This window comes from Narcine bancroftii, chromosome 3 (assembly GCF_036971445.1).
Source record: "Narcine bancroftii isolate sNarBan1 chromosome 3, sNarBan1.hap1, whole genome shotgun sequence".
Taxonomy (NCBI): Eukaryota; Metazoa; Chordata; class Chondrichthyes; order Torpediniformes; family Narcinidae; genus Narcine; species Narcine bancroftii.
The window spans coordinates 207,178,310-207,198,872 of record NC_091471.1 but is presented as its reverse complement, the minus strand read 5'-3'; the positions used below and the strand labels follow the sequence as shown (position 1 = coordinate 207,198,872).

Sequence of the window (20,563 nt, the reverse complement as noted above, 5' to 3'; positions counted from 1 at the left end):
AAGATAGTGCCTCAAAGATACTGTGGGCTACATGGTAAATGTCCTCGATGAATTGCATCAATTGGATTTGATTTGAAAATAACAAAGATGGAAGTCATATTTGATATGAGTCTCTCACACAAAAGTTAATTTCTTCACAAGAAACTAGCATCATAAATTGGTAAAGATGTGTGGGTGGTTTGCATTTTACTCATAGTTACAAACATTTTAATTTTCTCAGACATTATGGCAGCACTGTTACATTTCTAGTAATAGCGGCTGTAAGTTTGGCAGCTATGAACAATGGTCTTTATTTGAAATATTTGATGATTTTATGACCATAATAATTTTCTTCACCACCTGGCTGTGTGCAGTTTTATATCATAACAAAACACTGACAATGCTCTTACTTAGAATTATAGCACCCAACTATGCAGGATGAAATTTCATTATTCGTCTAGAATGATACACAGACTGATGATTAAATGCACTTGCTTTTATTTTTTTTTAAATTTCGACATAAAGCATGATAACAGGCCATTTTGGCCCTCAAGCTCGTGCCGCCCAATTTACACCCAATTGACCTACAACCCCCAGTACTTTTCAAACGGTGGGAGGAAACCGTAGACCCTGGGGAAAACCCAAGAAGACGCAGGGAGAACATGCAAACTCTTCACAGACAGCGCAGGATTCGAACCCCAGTCCTGATCACTGGCACTGTAAAGGCGTTGTGCTACCCACCGCACCAACTGTGCTCGCCAACTGTTAGCTCCAGTTATTAACTGATTTTGTGTTTGCATTGTAGGATGTTGAGTTGGAATTTATTGATGACTTGGTAGTGTTGCAAAAAGGCTTTCTCCAGTCTTCTCAAAACGTTCAGAAATTCTGCACATTATTTTCAGGAAAATCAACAGAAACACTTGATCTGTGAAAGCTGTGGTCACTCTCCAAGTGGCAAATCAAATCTGGTTGTTAATATATCTGGTTTTGAAGAGCACAATCTTTGGACTTTCTACATTTGCTAAACAAAATAGAAGTGGGAATTGTGTCATTCTATTAGTAAATGTAGCATGAGGCTACGTGATTGTGCTACAACACCATGAAAATAACTCAAGCAGTAGCATCATTTGTCAAGAAACAAAAGCAATTGACCAAAGAATGTCTTCATTGCAGCTATTTGTAAAGTACATGCCTTTGATTTGTTGGCCAGTTCAAGCCAAAATGACACATTTTCTTAAAATAAGTATAAGTTGGAAGATGAGGATAGTGTACTTAACGATTTACAGTTGTGACAAACTGACATACTAGGAAAAATAAAACTGTCAGTTTTCTGTTAGAAGTGAGAACATTATGTCCTTGGAGAAAGCCCTGGGTGATACTGTTAATATACAAGCTTGTTTTAAAATACCAGCTGTTGAGATGCAGGCAAAGACAGCAGATGACTAAGTGGATATGTGCTGAGAGCTACATTGTATGATCTGCTGTTCTTCTCTAGGCTATGCTACTGAGTCGTGACGGCCAATACCTCATCACTGGAGGAGATAGTGGAGTCGTGGCTTTGTGGCAGGTCTGGGACCTCAAACAGCTCATGACCTACCCAGGGTGTGATGCTGGCATTAGATCCATGGCCATGTCCCATGATCAAAGGTAAGACATTTTAAAGAGCACCATCTGTTTCAGTAAAGCTGGGCAGAAAGCTGTCAATCAAAAATTAAATATACTCTCAGACATGTGCTTGTCAAGTGAGAAGCAGACAATATAACAATACTATTTGGATCGTAGATAGGAATATCCCATCTCCTAATCTTGAAATGATCCACATTTAACCTTACAAAAACCATGAAAATATCGATTAAGAATCTGAAGTATGATATGAGAAGCAGCACATTCCATTTTGCTTTATGCTTTTTTAAGCCAAATATCTTCTTTCCATTCTAAGCAAAGTTGGTTTAACTTGCAATGGATTGCTTTGTAAAAGGCTATAGAACACATGATTGTTCATTTGACCATATCATTTGATGCATAGCAGACTGAACACAACAGTGGATAAATAGTAAACATTGATAAACTTGAACTCTGAGTAGATTAAACCATCTTAAATTCAACATGTTCAAATGAGATATTCTGCAAGATTGAATTAACATTTCTTGTTATGTTCGGAGTGAAATTCAACTTTTCAGTGATTTTATAGAAATTCATTAGGTTAGCACTTTTTTCATTGACATTTAATGGCCTTTCATCTGAAACAAGGATGGTTACGAAATCCTAATCAGCAGAGCGTGGTTAGATGCAGAATAAGTGTGTAATAACCAACTCAGTAAACAGAGTGCCTCATTCCTAACCTCAGTTGAACAACTTACTTCATTAAAGTTGATTAATGTTTCCCATACCAGGTCCGTTGTAAATTCTTGGAGCTGGCAGTTTACTTCTACATTAGGAGAAAATACTTGCTGCAGCTTTTATGCTGCAAGGAACTGGCATAAAATAATCTGGAGTCCTTTTAGAATTGATGCAACTGGCAAATGATGGGCATTCTCAGCAATGAGTTGCATTGAAATACCACAGGAAAAAAATATCAGCGTCAAATCTACAATACCATTCAATTCTTGTTTTAGTTATTTTGCCCAAGTAGGCTCACGAAACTAAGCATGTCCAAAAATTGGGGACTTTCATTGCAGTTAATTTAAGTTGTTATCAAATAAGCTATTATCATCTAGATAGGCATCATGTGTTATATTATCCTGCGTGAAAACAAAATAAGCAAAGAGATGTAGATGATATTATTCACAAAATGTTATCTTAACTCTAGTCTTTATTCATTTGGAAGGATTTTAAACAATGATGATGGACGTGGTCTATGTTCTCTGTGATTAACTGTGTGTCTTTACATTTAGGGTTGTCATCACTGGCATGGCATCTGGAAGCATAGTCCTGTTTTACATAGATTTTAATCGATGGCATCATGAGTATCAAACTCGATACTAACAGTGCATTTAACGCACAGGAGCTCGCTACCACGTGCTGAGATCATGAGACGTTCTCCTAAAAGAATAAGCAGCCATCAAAGGTGCATTGACAGTTTTTAATCAATCTAATCATACAATCCTGCCACTGTATATAATGGCAATCATTAATAAATCTGAATGTAAAAGTCTCTAGGAAAGCAGAGTATTTTGAAATGCTTACTGCTATTTTTGTAGAATACAAGGAATTTGACATATCATTAATAGAACACCAGAGCATATAAGTCTGCAGAAATACAAAATGTCTATTTTTAGGAGGAACAAATCTTTACATGATTCTTTATAAATGTCATTCATAAGAAATACAAGACTATTTCTTTACCTTCTCTGTAAGAAGAATAAGTGACTGATTTAAAAGAATGTAAAGCTGAATTTTTAATCAGATGTTCATAATTATGTTAGAATTAAGCAATATTATTTACACCTATGATTTAATTATTGCATATGCAGAAATCATATTTTAATATTCTTTTTGGGGAGAAGGTTTGCACGTGGGTTATACAAATCCTTTCTAAGGCATGGTTCTTTTCTGTAATTTTTCCATTAATGTTATGGTAGCTTAGCACTGATGTTACTGGGGGGAAAAAAGCAATATTTAAATTATGATCAAGGATTTTTTATCTTTATAACAATGTGTTGAATACTATATTCTTGTCATTGGCATGCTGCTGGCTGGACAAGAGATTTTTCCTCAGAGTTTAGTTGAACAAGTAAATCAAGTTTTGTCTGTTCTCCATTAGTGTGTGCATTTCAGAGAATTGTATCCATTAAATTCATTTCTATTGCTTTTTTTTCAACATGTTTATAATCTCAACATTGTTATGCTAAATTCTGATAACTCTTTGTAATTGTGAGATTCTGTTTGAGTTCCTGTTATGCTTGTTGTATATGTGAAATCCTACAATTCAGATGTTGTGGACAACCTAGAAACCTTCATAAACTAGATTGCTGAAAACATTCCATCTTTCTGGGTGAATATTTGTCCAGTTGGCATCTTAGTCGCACATTAGTAACCTGTCAGAGGGACCAAGTTACTGTATTTCAAAATCTAACTCAGAAATGCTTTTTTGGTGATTATTTGGAATGAATTTATTTCAGTTTGTGTAATGAGATCAACAATAAAGTTCACTTGTATCTTGAGACTGAAGAGCCTTTTTTGACTGACAGTACTAAAACAATCCAACCTTAAGATCAGCTGCTGTTTATTTAAATAACATTATATCAAGCAAATCTCTAAGCACCTCATGTAAACCGTGACTTTGCATGACTTATGGATCATGTTTTCTTTTCCTGCAACAGAACTCACAGTCACCTGAGGCTATGCAACTGCAGATCTGTAGCTCTTTAAAGACAGCTAGGTCTCAGCTGGAGAAATAATACCAGCCTTTGTAAGAAGTTAATTATAGAACAAAAGCCCTGCTTAGATTCCCTGGATGTAACTGTTTCAGATAAGCAATGACCATTTTTTTTTGCATTTAATTATACCAAATCTGTAAAGAGAAATCCAGCTGGCATCACTGACTTGTAATTGACAGCTTCATCTCATATGAAGGTTATTAATTGGGGTTTCAAATACCTCTTATTTGTGGCATATTGAAACTGATTTATCAATGAATTCAGCACCCCCCCCCCTTCCTACTGCAGTAAAAGATCCAACAATCAAATGGATCATTTTGATTAAGACCAGAACTTTGAAAACTAAGCCCAAGACACTGAACTATTATATCATCTATTGTAATCCAACTGACTAAATTCAACCAACTATTCCTATTGTGAAAGCTAATGAGGGTTCTAGATTGAAGAGTGCATTTGATTAAAAGGTGGATTTTATGTCTGTGGAGAACTAACTTCAACATTCATTTTAATAATCTGAAAAATAATAGGAAAATGTGATTATTTAATTTTAGTTGTTGAAACTGTTGCACAGTCATTAATTTGAAATACTAATTTCTGCTTTGTTTTCACCTACAACTCAACTGCTCAGTTTTTCCACATAATGTAGTTCAGAATTTTGAAGTTTCCTTATCCTGTTTGGTAAAGGAGGGAGAGGAATATTGTCCTCAGGTTGAAATATACTCTTGTAGAACTGTTTATTTTCTGATACTGTCTTCCCCAAGATTTCAACTTTCTCCTTGACACTTTTCTCTCTCTAGGTGATGCCCTCTGGGGCTTGATTAGCCCTAATGACTTCTTCAAGGGGACAAGGCAAGATATGTGCAGTTGCAATAAAGCTCAGAAAACTCTGGTTAATAGTGTCCTGCAGGATACTGCGACAGTAGTTTGTGATCACAGCATAATTGCAAAAGGGGATGAAAATAGGATGAGAAACAATAGAAAACTTCAGCGCAGAAAACAGTCCATTTGGCCCTTCTAGTCCGAGGGAGGTGGCTTGGAAAGAGACTGAGAACTGAGGATTGGGAAGATGATGTTGTGAAGAGGATTGTTGAGGTGATTGAGATTAGATGGGGAGGGAATCAACAATCACTGAGGGATAAATGTTAGAGCAGGGATCTCCAAAGTGGTCGATAAATGCCTGGGGGTCAAAAGGGGGTTGATAAATATTGGGGGGGGGGGGGTTGATTAAACTTTTGGGGTTGAAAGCTGACATTCATATAAGAAATAATCATAAAATACAACTTGCTGATGCACATTTCTGATTTATATATAATTAGTTTTTATTGTCTATTTATTTAATATTCTGTTTACTGAAACATAATGATAATAGTTATAATAATTTATTATTAGTTGGAATCACAAGACAATGGACTGTTATACCTGTTTTCACATGGATGAATTGACTTGGATTTTCTTTACTCGTATGCTCTATTTTTTTTAAATACTCGATAAACGTATTAACTATATTGTTCATCATTATCATTCTAACATTTTAAAACATTTTAGCTTAACCTTAGCTTTATTTTCAAGAACATAATGAAAATCTGGGTTGTGGTAATGCTAGGCTGAGTATCCCGGCCGCGTCATTTCCTGTCCAACGGTGCCAACTAGTCCAGAGACAGTCCAGTGCATATTCGACACCCATAGCTATTGGAATGGTGTCAGTGAACTGATAGCTGTGCATTTACTGTGTACATTTGCTATATTTCTAGTAAGCACAATGGCGGACGCTAATGCCGACGATATTCATAAGAGTATTTGAAATTTGGATTTGTACCTTCGTTTACTAATGAAACAACGTCTATGTGCCGGTTACGTGAAAAGACTTTCAGTAATGCCATGAAACCTGAGAAGATGAAAGACCACCTCGAAAGGATTCACTCTGATAAGAAAAACAAAGATCTTGATTATTTTTAGGCACTGAAAGAGAAAAAAAATCAGAAATCAACCAAATTTAGACATTTTTTAAAACACCTGCCAGTGCTGATAATGAAGGAAGACTGAAAGCATCAAACAAGTACCTCCCTTAATATAGCAAAGAAAAGAAAATCATATACCATTGGTTACACTATTTGATTTGGAAATATAAAATGCAGACATTGAATCTCACTTAGAAACTGAACTCATGTGTGTGGATCTCAAAGCTAAATCATTGTTCAAAAGTAAAAGCCTAATTAACTATTGGAGCAATATAAACACTGCTACTAAATACCCTAAGTTTAGTGCAGTGGTTGAGCCATTTTTACTTTCATTCCCAAGTTCATAAATGGTTGAAGCTGGTTTTAGCCACACAAATGAGGTTATAAAAGAGCAGAGGAACAGATTGATCCTGGAAGAGCGTGGTGACTTACGACTAAAACTCAACAATCTCTAACCAATACCTGTATATATCAATTCCCTTGCCAATGCTCATCAAACACATCCTTCCCTTCCCATTAATGATGCCAACTTATTTAATGTAAAAGGTATGTTTATTTTATTTTTGAATTGAAACAATGATGAACTGGATAGTGAAGAAACTTTCAGGTGCCAAAGTATATTTCAAAAATGTCCTTGTTGTAACTCTAATCTCATTATTTGCCTCTATTTCTTCTATCCCAGAAATCTTCTGCCATTATTAAATCAACTAAACAGTGAAATCAACTAAACCTATATTATTTGTGAAGTTTTTCTCTCATTATAATTATTGATGTTAGGTTTGGTATCAAAACTGGGGGTAATAAAAATGTAGCGTACGTGTTTAGTATAGGAATCCACAAAGTTCTGTCTGTCTGTCTCACGAAACTCCTCTGACACTATGGAACCAATTGTTACCAAAAATGGGAACATAGATTGATTATTATATCTATGCCAAATGACAGCAAACAGATTTTCCTCTCTCTCTCACTCTCTCTCTTTCTGTTTGCTAGGAGTGTTGGAGAGCATTTAGTGAGAGGGAGTTGGGTGATGTCAAGGGATTTTCTTTGTGTATTTCCCTATATTTCACATGGCATATTCATTTATCATGCTGTATTTCCACTTATTTCGGTAAGTTTGAACACTTTTATGTTGTAATCCAACATTATGTTCAATATTTTGTACATTTCTCATGATTTCCACAATGACAGTAAACAGGTTTTCCTTTTCGTATTCCTATATTTCATGAGAGATATTCACAGGGAGGAGGGGATACAGAACAATAGTCTTGCAGGGTTTGGTATGCAGTTTCCCTCACTAATGCATACGGAAACTGTATGTCTACTTATCTATTTATTTATTTGTACATGCCTGGGAGTCAATGAGGGATCAAGGATTCCATGAAGGGGTTGATGGTCTAAAAGGTTTGGGAGCTCCTGAGTTAGACAATGATTTCTCCTTTGGCAATGGATCAAACAATACACTACAGGAAGAACTTAGCAAGATGATCAACCTCTGTGGAGGAAAAGCGATGGTTGATATTTTGGGTTGACACCCTGTATTAGGACTGAGTATGCTGTTACGAGCCCAGAGAACCCCAAAACCTAGCAGCAATAGACATTCACCAAGACAAATGGTTACTTAAACAAAAGTTGCTTTTAATTATATTTAAACATGAAAAGAGAATCACACTTCAACTCATCACTATTAACAACAAACTAACTTAGCCCCCTTCTAATTCTAAGTGCACATGTATGTAATGTGTGTGTAAGTTCGAAAAAGTTCTTTGATTCACAGTCCAATCTCACTTCTCATTCCTTCAAGTTCACTGGTTGCAGGTAATTCTTATACCGTGCACAGAATTTAACGTTTATGAATTTCACCAGGCTTTAGTGCTTGAAAGGTAATGGTTACCACTCAGGAAGGTTCTTGTCGGTTTTCAGAGAGAGATTTGTTGTTCCTGGACACAAACTGATCCCTTTTAATCAGCCACGTCAGTGTCTTGCCAAAGAAACTTGCCCCATCAAGGTTTTCCAGATGATAACCTCTTTCTTTCAGGTCACCACAGAGTTCCTTTTGTTTTCCTTATTTCAAGTGAAACATTAGGCAGCCAGTCCTCTCCTCTTGTATGGACCACATGGGCTTTGACCAGGCTGAACTAAACACTCACAACCCATCTTCCAAATGGGGTTTTCCACAAGCTTGCCAGCTTGTCCTGTTCCAGTCCCAACTGCTGCTGCTGACTGTAACACTGCAGAACTGAATTTGCTCTCTCTCTCTCTCTCTCTCTCTCTCTCTCTCTCAGAGAAAAAGCTGTTCAATTCTCTCTGCTTGCAAAAACCACATGACTCTCATAGAACAGCAAGCTGCCCTCCAGACAGCCTGCAGTTCCAAACCTACTCCTCCGATCTCTTTCGTCTATTGCTTTTCAAGACAACAATCCATTGGTGAAGTCTTTTGGGCACTCCCCAAAGTTTTTGCAAAGGTCCCCAAGGAGCCACCCTTTCTGGCTTGAGTAGAGCTCCAGTATTTTAAATGAGATCTGTTTTGAAGTGTTTATATGTGACCTACACTAAAAAAAACCTGCCCCAGTTTATCGCCCAAAAACATATCTATATACAATACAAATAACATAATTTGTCACAATGGTGGAAGGAAGGAAGATAGAAGTGAGAGGGAGGGTGAAGGGTGACAGTGGTCCAGTTAGACTCTGGTCCTTTCACAACAATGTAAGCCATTTAGGGTGACTTTGGTGTGTTGAGATCTGTGACATTTGTTTGCCTCTGAAGCACATATTTTGCACAAATTATGTGAAACAGTTAATAAACACCATATGCCCAGTGGCTCCTTGCACTAGTGAGTCACATGTATAGACTTTCCATCAACAAACTGCATATAGTAGCATTGCAATTGTAAAGTGCTGGATAACTTATCCAGAGACATCAATGTGAAACCTGCCTAGGCAGATGGAAAATCTAAATTTAAATAATTTGATAAAACTTTTTTTTAAAGAAAAAGAAAATCAGTGACAGTAATGAACAAACAATAAAAACAAGGTTTGTTAATATTTTTCAAGTAAAGAAATTTGCCATTTCTTTATGCTCAATGGATCTAGAACCTCTCAATTCAGGAACAAATCCAACACCCACATCCTGTAAATAAATAAATTGCAATAAAACATGTCTTGCTGCAACCAGAAGATAGCCCTCCAAACCTGACTTTGTGCATCTCTGCTTGGATCTGAATAGAATTATTTCAGACCATGAATTATTTCAACCGTTAAACGCAAAGCATTTTGCAATGTTTGAAATATAAACATTTACACACAGGTCATGTTTATGGGAGAATATTCCAGGTTTGTTGATGAAAAGCAAATGCATTATTTGTTACTCAGAATGAAAAGTATCTCAACATGTTGCAGACGGCAGTAATTCCAATGCGTTATTAAAGATACTGCAGCTGCTGAACATAAACTGAAACTGCTGGAAATACTCAAGTAAAGACAGCATTTATGGAATGAGAAGCAGAGTTAATGTTTTAGATTGATGACCTTTCATCAGAACTGAAAAGATACGAGTTAAAACAAATTTTAGGATGCAGTAAAAGAAGAAGATATGGCAAACTGGAATGTGATCAGATAGAAGGTAGGCTGAATAAAAATGATGGTCATTCAAGACAATGGAGAAGGAGAAATAAGGTACCCAAAGAGGTATATATGTGAACAGCAGAATTGTCTAAAATTGTTGCACTGATTTAATGCATTATTGAACAAGGATAGAGTGTGCCTTAAATTTCTGTTGAGTTTTATTAGAACAGTACAGGAAGCCGAGAACACGTCAAAGTTCAATGGAGAATGAAAGTGTCCGATGATTTGAATCTTGAGGTCACATGTTACCGTTGACCCATGGGATAGTAACTCATCTTTGGAGTAGATTTGTTCAACATTGTTGTGGAATTTTAGTTTACAGTAAAGTGATGGTGCTCTCCATGGATCTCAAAGGAAACTTCTAAAAAAAACAAAGCAATTTCAATGGAGAAGCTTCCCTTTTCCAATATCTGTTCCTATTGTTCACGAGAATCTCTGATATTGAATAACAATAGAATAGGAAGAAACATTAAAAATGTTTGAATTTATTACAAAAAAACATTGCTGCAAAAAATTGCTTGCATAAATTAGTGTTTTATTCAGGGCCATCAAATTTGAAAAATAATGGCTATGCTTGGAAGATTGATAACATTCACTTGGATTTCAATAACTGTGTGTGTGTGTGTGTGTGTGTGTGTGTGTGTGTGTGTGTGTGTGTGTGTGTGTGTGTGTGTGTGTGTGTGTGTGTGTGTGTGCGTGCGTGCGTGCGTGTAAAAATGATCAGTCCAAGATGATTCATAGTTCAAAGGAGCATTATCAAATGAAACAAAGTTATTCTGAGCAGCATAAAATGTGATATTAGAAGACTATAAACTTGATCGGAGTTTTTAAGGATGTTTTATAAAGCAGAGAAGGAAAGGCAATTCCATAATTTTGGTTGTTGGTAGCCTGGAGAATGACAGCCAGTAGTGGAGTTACTTCTGACGGTAATAGTACCAGAGAGGATGGTTGAGACATGGGGGGGGGGGGGGGGGGGAAACATGGAAGGCCACAGCATATTTGATTTTCAGTGAATGTTATAATGATACTAATTCATAAATAAAATTCATGTCAGTTCATATAATTTGCTTTGACTCTGTTGGAGAAGACTGGGGAGCAGAAAGAGATGGATCACTAGCAGTAACCAGATTTCTGCATTTAACTGTATGGAAATACCAAATCCGCTGTCATCTTCCACGATTAATGATGGTGAACATAAGCTCCAGATAAAATACCCAAATAAGCACATTACACTGTTCCAAACTCAGTGATCTCGGAAATGAATCCATTGTTACAGTTTGTCATGGGAGAGCTCAAGTTTGTATTTTATTTCTTTCCTTTTGTGCCATAACTCATCGAATTCTCTTACCTTCCACCCATTCATTGATCTTCCTGTTTCTCTCTTCTTCCCCCTCCATTCCTCTGCAGCACATACCTGCTTCTTTTCCCAACCACAATGAATCACCATTAATCAGAAACAGTAACTTTGTTCATTGAAGCGGCCAGGATTATCAGATTTATTTTTGTAAAAGGATGTTTGATTTTGAATAATTATTTAGAAAACTATCACATGCTTTTGTCTCCCAACTCCTCCCCCTTCACCTCCCACACTTGGGTCCTTCTATTGATCATCCTGGCTCCACCAATCACCCACTGACCCTTGTCTCAATCCTTTCCCTCTCCTCTTTATACTGGTTGTCTTCCCTCTCCACATTTAGTCTTCATGAGGACCTCAATCCAAAACACCAACTCTCCATTTCCCTCCACAGTTGCTACGTGATTTGTTGAGTCTCGCCAGCAACTCATTTTTTTGCTCTATCTCATATTTTGCCGACTCCAATGTCTACAGCCTCTTGGTGCCTCTGGAGAACCATGTTGTTTGAGGAGAATGGATGAATGTTTTGTTTCAGCCATCAACTAACATCAATTTGATGTGATTTGCATCAGAATATATGTTCATTGGTAAATTGATTAGAGCTTTAACCAAATTCTTCATTAAGTTTGTTATTTTCTATAGAACTTGATTTCATTTACTTTTCTTCATTTAAAAAAATACACCTTGCTGATGCAAGAAGGTGGTCTACAACATATATGACCCCTGTTACTCTGGTTACAAACTCTTCTTGCTGTTATCTTCGGGAAGGAGTTGCAGAAGTCTGAGGTCCAGTAACTCTGGGTTCAAGAGCAGTTTATTTTCAACAGTATCATAGTTTTTTTCTTACAAAGTACCTGTTTGGCTGCTGCAGGTATGATTTTTGGTGCATATGTACATTGTACATGTATATGACAATAAACCCTATCATTATTAACAGTAATATCTTCAAACAAAGCAAAGGATCATATAAGTAATAGAGAATTTAAATATGCCATTTAATATTTTTTTGTTTCCAAAAAGTCCTGTAAGGTTTGAAGTTTGTGTTTTAAACTTTGATCCAGTGATTTTGTACAAGGTCAAATGTTTTCCCACTGAAGGAGCAGGGCATACATCTGTTTCAGATGCATGATTCAAGAGATTGGGGCTTGTCCTTGCTTTGAATGATGAATGTCTACATATTGAATCTGGTCAGATAATTCATAGCTGAGCAGGGAAATTTGCCATAAAAATCAAGCTGGTTGTGATACACTAATATTGATAACATTTGTTGATTTTTATTTGGGGAAGAAAATAATTAAAGTAACATGTTTCGCAGGACAATCAGCTGAAACTGTTTTGTGATGACATTCCTGTGCAAATATGATTTATATTGTAACTAGGATTTCTGCATGTTGGTATGATAAATCTCAGCTTTTCATGCTCAAGAACCAGACTGACCGTGGTTTGTAACATTTCATGCCTGAACAGTACATTTTAAAAAAAAAATTCTCTCCACTTTATCGCAGGTCACCTTCAGTAATCTGCACATCATGTGATGTTTTTTGAACTGAACGATGAAAACTTGACAAGAGTTGCTCAATAATTGTCTTCCTCCTTTACTCAGTTTCTCATAACTTTTATTTATCACTTTGGTTTAGATTATTTTCTATCTTCAAATTGTTCACCTAACGCATTTTACGGCTGCTTAAATATACACATTTTGAATCGACACCAATCCTAATTATACCATAATATTTGAAATATTGCACAAGGGCACAATTTTGGAATTACAATAAACATTTGTATAACAGCTCTGCAGCAGACCCTTGAGTCGGTGAAGGACCAAGAGCAGTTAGTTGCTTTGTTTGATGACTGTAGTCTTTGTCCTACATATTTTGTCATCACATAAACTAATTCATCAGGATGTACATGAGAATAATAGAGAAAATTTGAAATAGCATTTGAATCAACAGGTGTGATTGATTAAGCTAATTAAAAAAAAGACTTTTAAATCAATATCTCTGCTCAAGCTGCTCTTTTCTATTTAACTGATGGTTTATAAACCAGGTGCATTTTTTAAACTTTATTTTAAACATTTTAGTTTGAAAACTTGCTCAGTTACTTGTAACAAAGGTACTGATTGAAGTTAATTCTTCGACTTTGCTCTTCACTTCTGCTTCTGTTGCACTGAACTTTCCTGCTCCCCAGGAGATATTAGAGATGAGTTTTCCAGAGGGCATTTCATGATCATTTTATATTCAAATTAAATAATTTGGTTATTAGATTGTGACCCAATATCCCAATAGTGTACAAAACCACTCTGAAAATGAGGAAGCAACACAGAACTGCTATTGTTTTTAATAACTGATCTTCGAGTTTAGTTATAATAGTGAGAATAGAGAACATCACTTGGATGATTGTTAAGAACAATTGTTCCATTGGTCTGAAGAACCTGGTGAAGCAACAGCAACAACTCAAGAGGAAAAATTGCATCAAATATTGCATGTTAGTACTCATACTTTAATTAAATAATTTATCTTAAAACCTCTCTGCAAAGTAAAAACTGTATTAAACGAAAGTTCAGCAATCTTTAGATATCTTTGTTACACATACAGCAGCTTGTGTGTCGTAATCATTCAGAAGTCCTCCACTTAGTTGATCAAAGTCATACAGCAACATTTCCATCAAAGCAACATTAACCGACTGTTTTTAATTTGGCCAAAGAAGGCTCAGATTTTGTTTTTTAATGTTTAAGATGTTTATATTTCTCCATGTGTTTAATGTTAAGGACCTGCACAAGTTCTTAAACATATTTTCTCTGATCTCCTTCATTATATTAACCATTCACAGATTAGGAGTGGCAGTCATCAGTGCGGGGGGAGGGGGGGGTGGGAGTTGGGAGGGGATGGCATTACATCACTTACCCTCAATTCAACAGGCAGTTAAATCTATTTTATTTTTAGAATGAGCATGAAGATGACATTGGTGACCAAGCATATGGTCGCGTTCAAATGGTAAGGACAGCGCTTAACAAAATAAGTTGTCATCTCCACAACTTGAAAGCATAAATGACTTAAAAGTATTTCATTCCTTGCATATCTAACCCCTGAGTTTCCATTCATTGAGAGGCTCTTCTCAGATTTGCAAGAGACCTGTTTATAATGCTTGGCAATTTTGACCCAATTTTGATTGTGGCAATCTGACTCAGAAGTGAGAGTTGTGAGATGATCCCGAGGAAAGTGGCAACATTCACTATGATGTTTTGAAGGGAGCTTCCCTGAGCTTCAAAGAGCAAGACTCAAATAAAAAGCAAAAATGCCAAAAATTTCCAACAGGTCAGGTAACATCTGTAGAAAGAGAAAGCGAATTACATTTTCACGTCAATAACTTTTCATTGGATCTAGAAAAAATAGAATTCAAACATGGACATTAAAGAATGTTACACTTACAATAAAAACAAGTTGGTAACTCAGGAGAGGGCAGGATCACTCAAGGATAAAGGGGAAAATGTGAGCTTGGAGGGAGAGGGCATGTTGAAGTGGTTGATAGAGAGAACTCCAAGTGAGACTGAAGATCCATTTCCTCCCTCCACTCCAAGTGTATAAACACACTGAAATGCTGGAAGAACTCAGTCGGTCATTTCAGCATCTATAGGAGACAAAGATATTTTGCCAACGTTTCAGACCCGAGTCCTTCTTCAAGGAAAAATCAGAAAGGACAGAAGCAGGATATATCAGAAAGTCTCAGAATTCAAACAATGGGGGAGGAATCCAGACCAACAAAAGGTGTTAATTGGACATAATAAGGGTATGTCAGATCATCAGAGATTTTGTCCTTCTTCAAACCACATGGCTTCCCCTCTACCACCATCAACCTGGGTAACCTTCATTACCCACACATCTGCCCTGGCTTCCTCTGCCCCCTACGTGCAACAAAGACAGGATTCCTCGTTCTCACCTACCACCCCACCAGCCACCACATCCAACACACCCCCCCTCCACTATTTCAGCCACCTGCTGCATGATCCCACCATTAAACACATATTCCCCTCTCCTCCCCTCTCCGCCTTCCACAGGGACCACTCCCTCCGTGACTCCCTTTTCCACTCCTCCCTCCCCACCAATCATTCCTTTGGCACCTACCCTTGTGACCACAGGGGATGGTCCACTTTCACCCACACTTCCTCCCTCAGCACCATTCAGGGCCCCAAACAGTCCTTCCAAGTGAAGCAACATTTCACTTGTGAATCTGCATGGGTCGTCTATTGCATCTGGTGCTCCCGTTGTAGTCTCCTCTACATCAGAGAGACTGCACAGAGACTGGAAGATCGCTTTGTTGAGTACCTTGGTTCTGTCTGCCACAATAATGTGGATCTCCCAGTGGCCACCCATTTCAATTCTCCATCCCATTCCCTTGCTGACATGTCTGTCCATGGTCTCATGCACTGCCAGACTGAGAGCACCCATAAATTGAAGGAACCACACCTCGTCTTCTGACTGGGCACCCTCCAACCTTATCCACTTCTCTGTCTTTTGTTAAAAAACCCCACCCACTCCTTCCCCGTCAACCTTCTATTCCCTGTCCCCTTTCGCACAGACATGATAAATTCTACCAGGTGCCTTATATCCAATTAACACCTTTTATTGCTCTGGATTCCTCCCCCATTGTTTGAATTCTGAGACTTTCTGATCTATCCTGCTTCTGTCCTTTCTGATTTTTCCTTGAAGAAGGACTCGGGTCTGAAACGTTGGCAAAATATCTTTGTCTCCTATAGATGCTGAAAAGACCGGCTGAGTTCCTCCAGCATTTTAGTTTACTACAATCACAACATCTGCAGCCAAGTGTATCATTTCTGAAAAGTAAAGTTTAGGCCCTGAGGGCAAGGTGGCTGTACCAGAGGGAGACGAGGAATTGCCATGTCCTCTATTTCACAGACACAAGGTTCATCCCCAACTGAAGGACTCAGGCCTTCACCCTGAAGGTTTCTCCTCACATTTCATCCTCAGGTAAGGGACAAGGCAGTGGTGTCCACTTCATGATTAACTCTTCATGGTGCTAAGACATGGTGGTCCTGTCCCAGGCAGCTCCTCTCATCTGGAATATATGGTGCTGAAGTGCCAACCCTTCTACCTCCCAAGGGAATTCACTTCAGTTGTCTTGAGTGAAGTCTACATCCCTCCACAGGTACACGTTAAGTTACCACTGGATGATCAATGCACAGTGATCAACAATTATCAAATGGAATATCCTGATGCCTTTTCAGTCATCAGCGGAAACTTCAATCAGGACAGCTTTAAGAAGGTCCTTCCAAACTATATCTCCTGCAAAACCAGGGGATTGAACACTCTTGACCACTGCTACATTCCCATCAAGGATGTTGACTGTTCCATTGCGTGTTCACGCTTTAGGAAGTTGGACCACCAAACTGTTTCTCCTTCTGCATACATGCAGAAATGGAAGAACACAAAACCAGCAGTAAAGATTCTATAGAGATGATTCTGGGAGGCAGAAAGTGGCTTTGTGACTGTCTGGAGTTGATGAACTAGGCAACATTCAAGAACTTGGTGACAGATTTGAATGAATATGCTACAATAGTTACCGACTTTATTAGGAAATGTGTGGATGAGTGTGTCCTTACTAATCCTATCCAGGTGTATCCTAAACAGAGGCTGTGGTTTAACCAAGAGATCCATGCACTGTTGTAGACTAGATCTGTGTTGTTTTGGTCAGAAGATTCAGAAATACAAAGAGACAAAAGATACAACCTTCAGAAGATCGTTACCAATACAAAGAGACAATTCCGGGCCAAGCTGCAGGCTTAGACTAATGCTCGACAGCTGTGGCAGGGATTGCACGCCATCACATCCTCCAAGGTGAAATGAAGCCAAATCATTAACTGCTATGCCCCTCTTCCATATAAGCTCAATGCTTTTTTATGCTCACTTCAAAAGAGAAAACAGTGAAAAACCTCAGTTTCTGAGGCTGACGAACAGAACCCTTAGGAGAGCAAATCCTCAAAAAGCATCTGGCTCAGATAATGTACCTGGCTATGTCCTCAAAACACGTGAAAGCAAACTGACTGGGGTTTCTGCAGACATTTTGCATATCTCACTACAAATGTCGGAGGTCCCCACCTGCTTCAGAGGAATATTCATCATTCCTGAGCCATGAAGAGCAAAATGATTGGGCTCAACACTATCGGCCATTGGCACTGACATCCACTGTGATGAAATAATTTGAGAGATTGATTATGGAGTGAATCAAGTCCTCTCTCAGGAAAGACTTGGACCCACTTCAGTTCACCAATCACCACAACAGGTTGACACCATCTCACTGGTCCTACACTTTCTGTCAGATCACCTGGACCATAATAAGATCTGCTGTTGGAGGGTAGCAGACATCATCAAAGACCCACACCACCCGGCACACGCTCTGGTCTCACTGCTGCCATCAGGAAAGAGGTGGCACAAGCCTCACACCACTAAGTTCAGGAACAGCTGCTATCCCTCCACCATTAGACTCCTCAATGACAAACTCAATCGGGGACTCATTTAAGGGCTCTTACTTGTGCATTTTATTGATTTTCTTTTTGTTTTCTCTGTATTGCACAGTCAGTTTGTTTACAATCGTTATCTGTTTGCAGTTCTTTGCTGGTTTACATGTTTACACTGAATCCAGTTTATTTCTTGCAGTACTAATTAGTGGTAATTCTGCCATGCCCACAGGCAAAAGAATCTCAGGGTTGTGTGTGATGTCATGTATGTACTCTGACAATAAATCTGAAATCTGAACATCAGGCGATTGCTTATTAACTAACACTTGGTATTCAACACCATGATACCAGTAAAACTTTTGACCAAACTAAAAGGCCTGTGACTCTGTTCATCCCTCTTCAACTGGTTCCTCGACTTCATCAACAGATGCAAATTGATGTGAATCGGGCAACATCACCTCCTCAACACAGGAGCACCCCAAGTCTACATGCTTAGCCCTCTTCTTTATTGCCTGTATGTTCACAACTCAACTCAATGTAGCCAAATTCAGCTCCAACTCAATCCACAAATTCAATGATACCTTCACCATTGTCTGAGAGGACGAATCAGAATACAGGATGGAGATCAAGCATCTGGTTGGGTGATGCTAAAGCAATCTTCCTCAAAACATTGCTAAGACTAAGGACCTGATTGTTGATTTTAGGAAGGAGAGGCCAAGGGACCACACACCTGACCATCCATATTGATGGGATGGAGGTGGAGAGGATTAGAACTATTATGTTCCTGGGAGCCTATATTTCAGAAGACCTCCCCTGGAGCCATGCATCGAAGCAACTGTGAAGAAGGCACACCGTCTCCACTTTCTAAGGTGTCTGCGGACATTTGGCATGTCATTGAATGCTCTATCAATCTTCTGCAGGTGCACTGTGGAAAGCATACTGACTGGTTGCACCACTGCCTGGTTTGGGAATTCAAATGCCCAGAAAAGCAGAAAGCTGCAAAAGGTGGTAAACATAGCCAGGCCCATCATAGGTTCTCACCTCCCATCCATTGAAGACATCTATGTGAGGTGCTGCCACAAGGAGGCAGCCAATATCATATAAGACCCCCTCACCCAGATCATAGCCTCTTCTCACTGCTAGCTTCAGGTAATAGGTACAGAAGCCTGAAGACCAGCATGTCTGGGTTCAATAACAATTTCTTTCCAGCACCTATCAGGATCTTGAACTTTCCTTTGTTACAAAACTGGAAAAGGACTGCACTATTGCAAAGCCATTCTTTTTCTCGCACGAGGATAACTGTAAATATAACTAATGTATAAACATGAAAATTGATGAAGGAAATGCCATGGGTGTTGCCTACAGGGACTTTAACAAGGCCTTTGACAAGGTTCTGCATTGGAGGTTAACCAGAAAGGTTCAGTCATTTGGTGTTCATGGTGAATGTTATGATTGTTCTTTCAAGAAGAATGTCTTTAAATGGGTTTAACACTTAACTGATTTTATTTTCCTTGAGCTGCTTCAACTGACTTTCAGCAACAACGCCCGCTACTACTTCATTTACCTCTTCTGGTTTCCGCCGACCGTTGGAAAATGTAGTTCTTATTTACACACATAATTACACAGTGAGGTACTAAACTGGATTAGACGTTGGCACTACGGGAGAACCCAAAGAGTGGTGATTAACTCACCTCCTGGAAGCCTGTGACTGGTGGTGTGCCTCAAGAACTGATGCTGGGTCTATAGTTGTTTGTCATCTATATCATTGATCTGGATGATAATGTGGTATATTGGATAAACAAGTTTGCAAATGACATAAAGATTGGAGTTGTAAGGGACAGTGAGGAAGGCTTTCAAAGCCTGCAGAGGGATCTGGAACAGCTGAAAAAAATAGGCTGCAAAATGTCAGATGGAATTTAACACAGACAAACATGAGGTGTTGCATTTTGGAAGGACAAGCCAAGATAGGACATACACGATAAATGGTAGGGCGCTGAGGAGTGCGATAGAGCAGAGGGATATGGGAATACAGATGCATAATTCCCTGAAGGTGGTGTCACAGGTAGATAAGGTTGAAAAGAAAGCTTTAGCACATTGGCCTTCGTAAATGTAGGAGTTGGGATGTTATGGTGAAGTTTGTAAGACATTGGTGAGGCCAAATTTGGAGCATTATGTGCAGTTTAGGTCACCTAACTACAAGAAGGATATCATTAAGATTGAAAGAGTTCAGAGGAGATTTACAAAGGTGTTGCTGGGGCTTGAGGAATGGAGTTACTTGGAAAAATTAAACAGATTAGGACATTATTCCTTGGAGCGTAGAAAGATGAGGGGAGATTTGACAGAGGGATACAAAATTATGATGGGTATAAATCAGGGGTGGCCAATCTTGCTTAACATCAGAGCTACATACGGTAAAGATGAAAGATATTACATACATGTTTTCACTCTTACATGCACATATTATTACAAAAAAATTATATAAATATTAAGAAATACATGTACATAATAATATTTATTCATGAATGTTGTTTTTAAATGGCTATTTTGTAGTAGTTTCAATGATCAAAAAGTCCTCATATACATACCAAATATTTTCAAAATCCTGACTGATTTTCTGTGGAAATCACTGCCCAAGGAAGCAGTAGAGGCTGCATCTTAAATATATTTAAGATACAGTAAGACAGATTTTTGCATCTTAAAAAAATTAAGGTTTATGGGGGTAAAGCAGAGCTGGGTCCATGGCCACATCAGCTGTGATCTCACTGAATGTGGGAGCAGGCTCGACGGGCCAGATGGAC

General features: G+C 38.3%; 1 protein-coding gene and 1 long non-coding RNA gene across 6 annotated transcripts in view; one reads left to right on the top strand and one right to left on the bottom strand.

The window, feature by feature from the left end:
* Positions 1 to 4,142, top strand: part of lrba (LPS-responsive vesicle trafficking, beach and anchor containing) — an 871,588-nt gene extending 867,446 nt beyond the window's left edge. For all 3 annotated transcript variants that reach the window (XM_069926437.1, XM_069926436.1, XM_069926438.1), the window contains 2 exons: positions 1,475 to 1,626; positions 2,874 to 4,142. In XM_069926437.1, the coding sequence (XP_069782538.1) occupies positions 1,475 to 1,626; positions 2,874 to 2,964 (243 nt within the window). In that variant the 3' untranslated portion in view covers positions 2,965 to 4,142. The remainder of the gene's footprint in view (positions 1 to 1,474; positions 1,627 to 2,873) is intronic.
* LOC138758062 (uncharacterized) overlaps positions 2,774 to 20,563 on the bottom strand; it is a 37,271-nt gene continuing 19,481 nt past the window's right edge. For all 3 annotated transcript variants that reach the window (XR_011354116.1, XR_011354114.1, XR_011354115.1), the window contains 2 exons: positions 6,175 to 6,279; positions 2,774 to 3,021 (listed from right to left, as the gene is read on the bottom strand). This is a non-coding gene — a long non-coding RNA (uncharacterized lncRNA). The remainder of the gene's footprint in view (positions 3,022 to 6,174; positions 6,280 to 20,563) is intronic.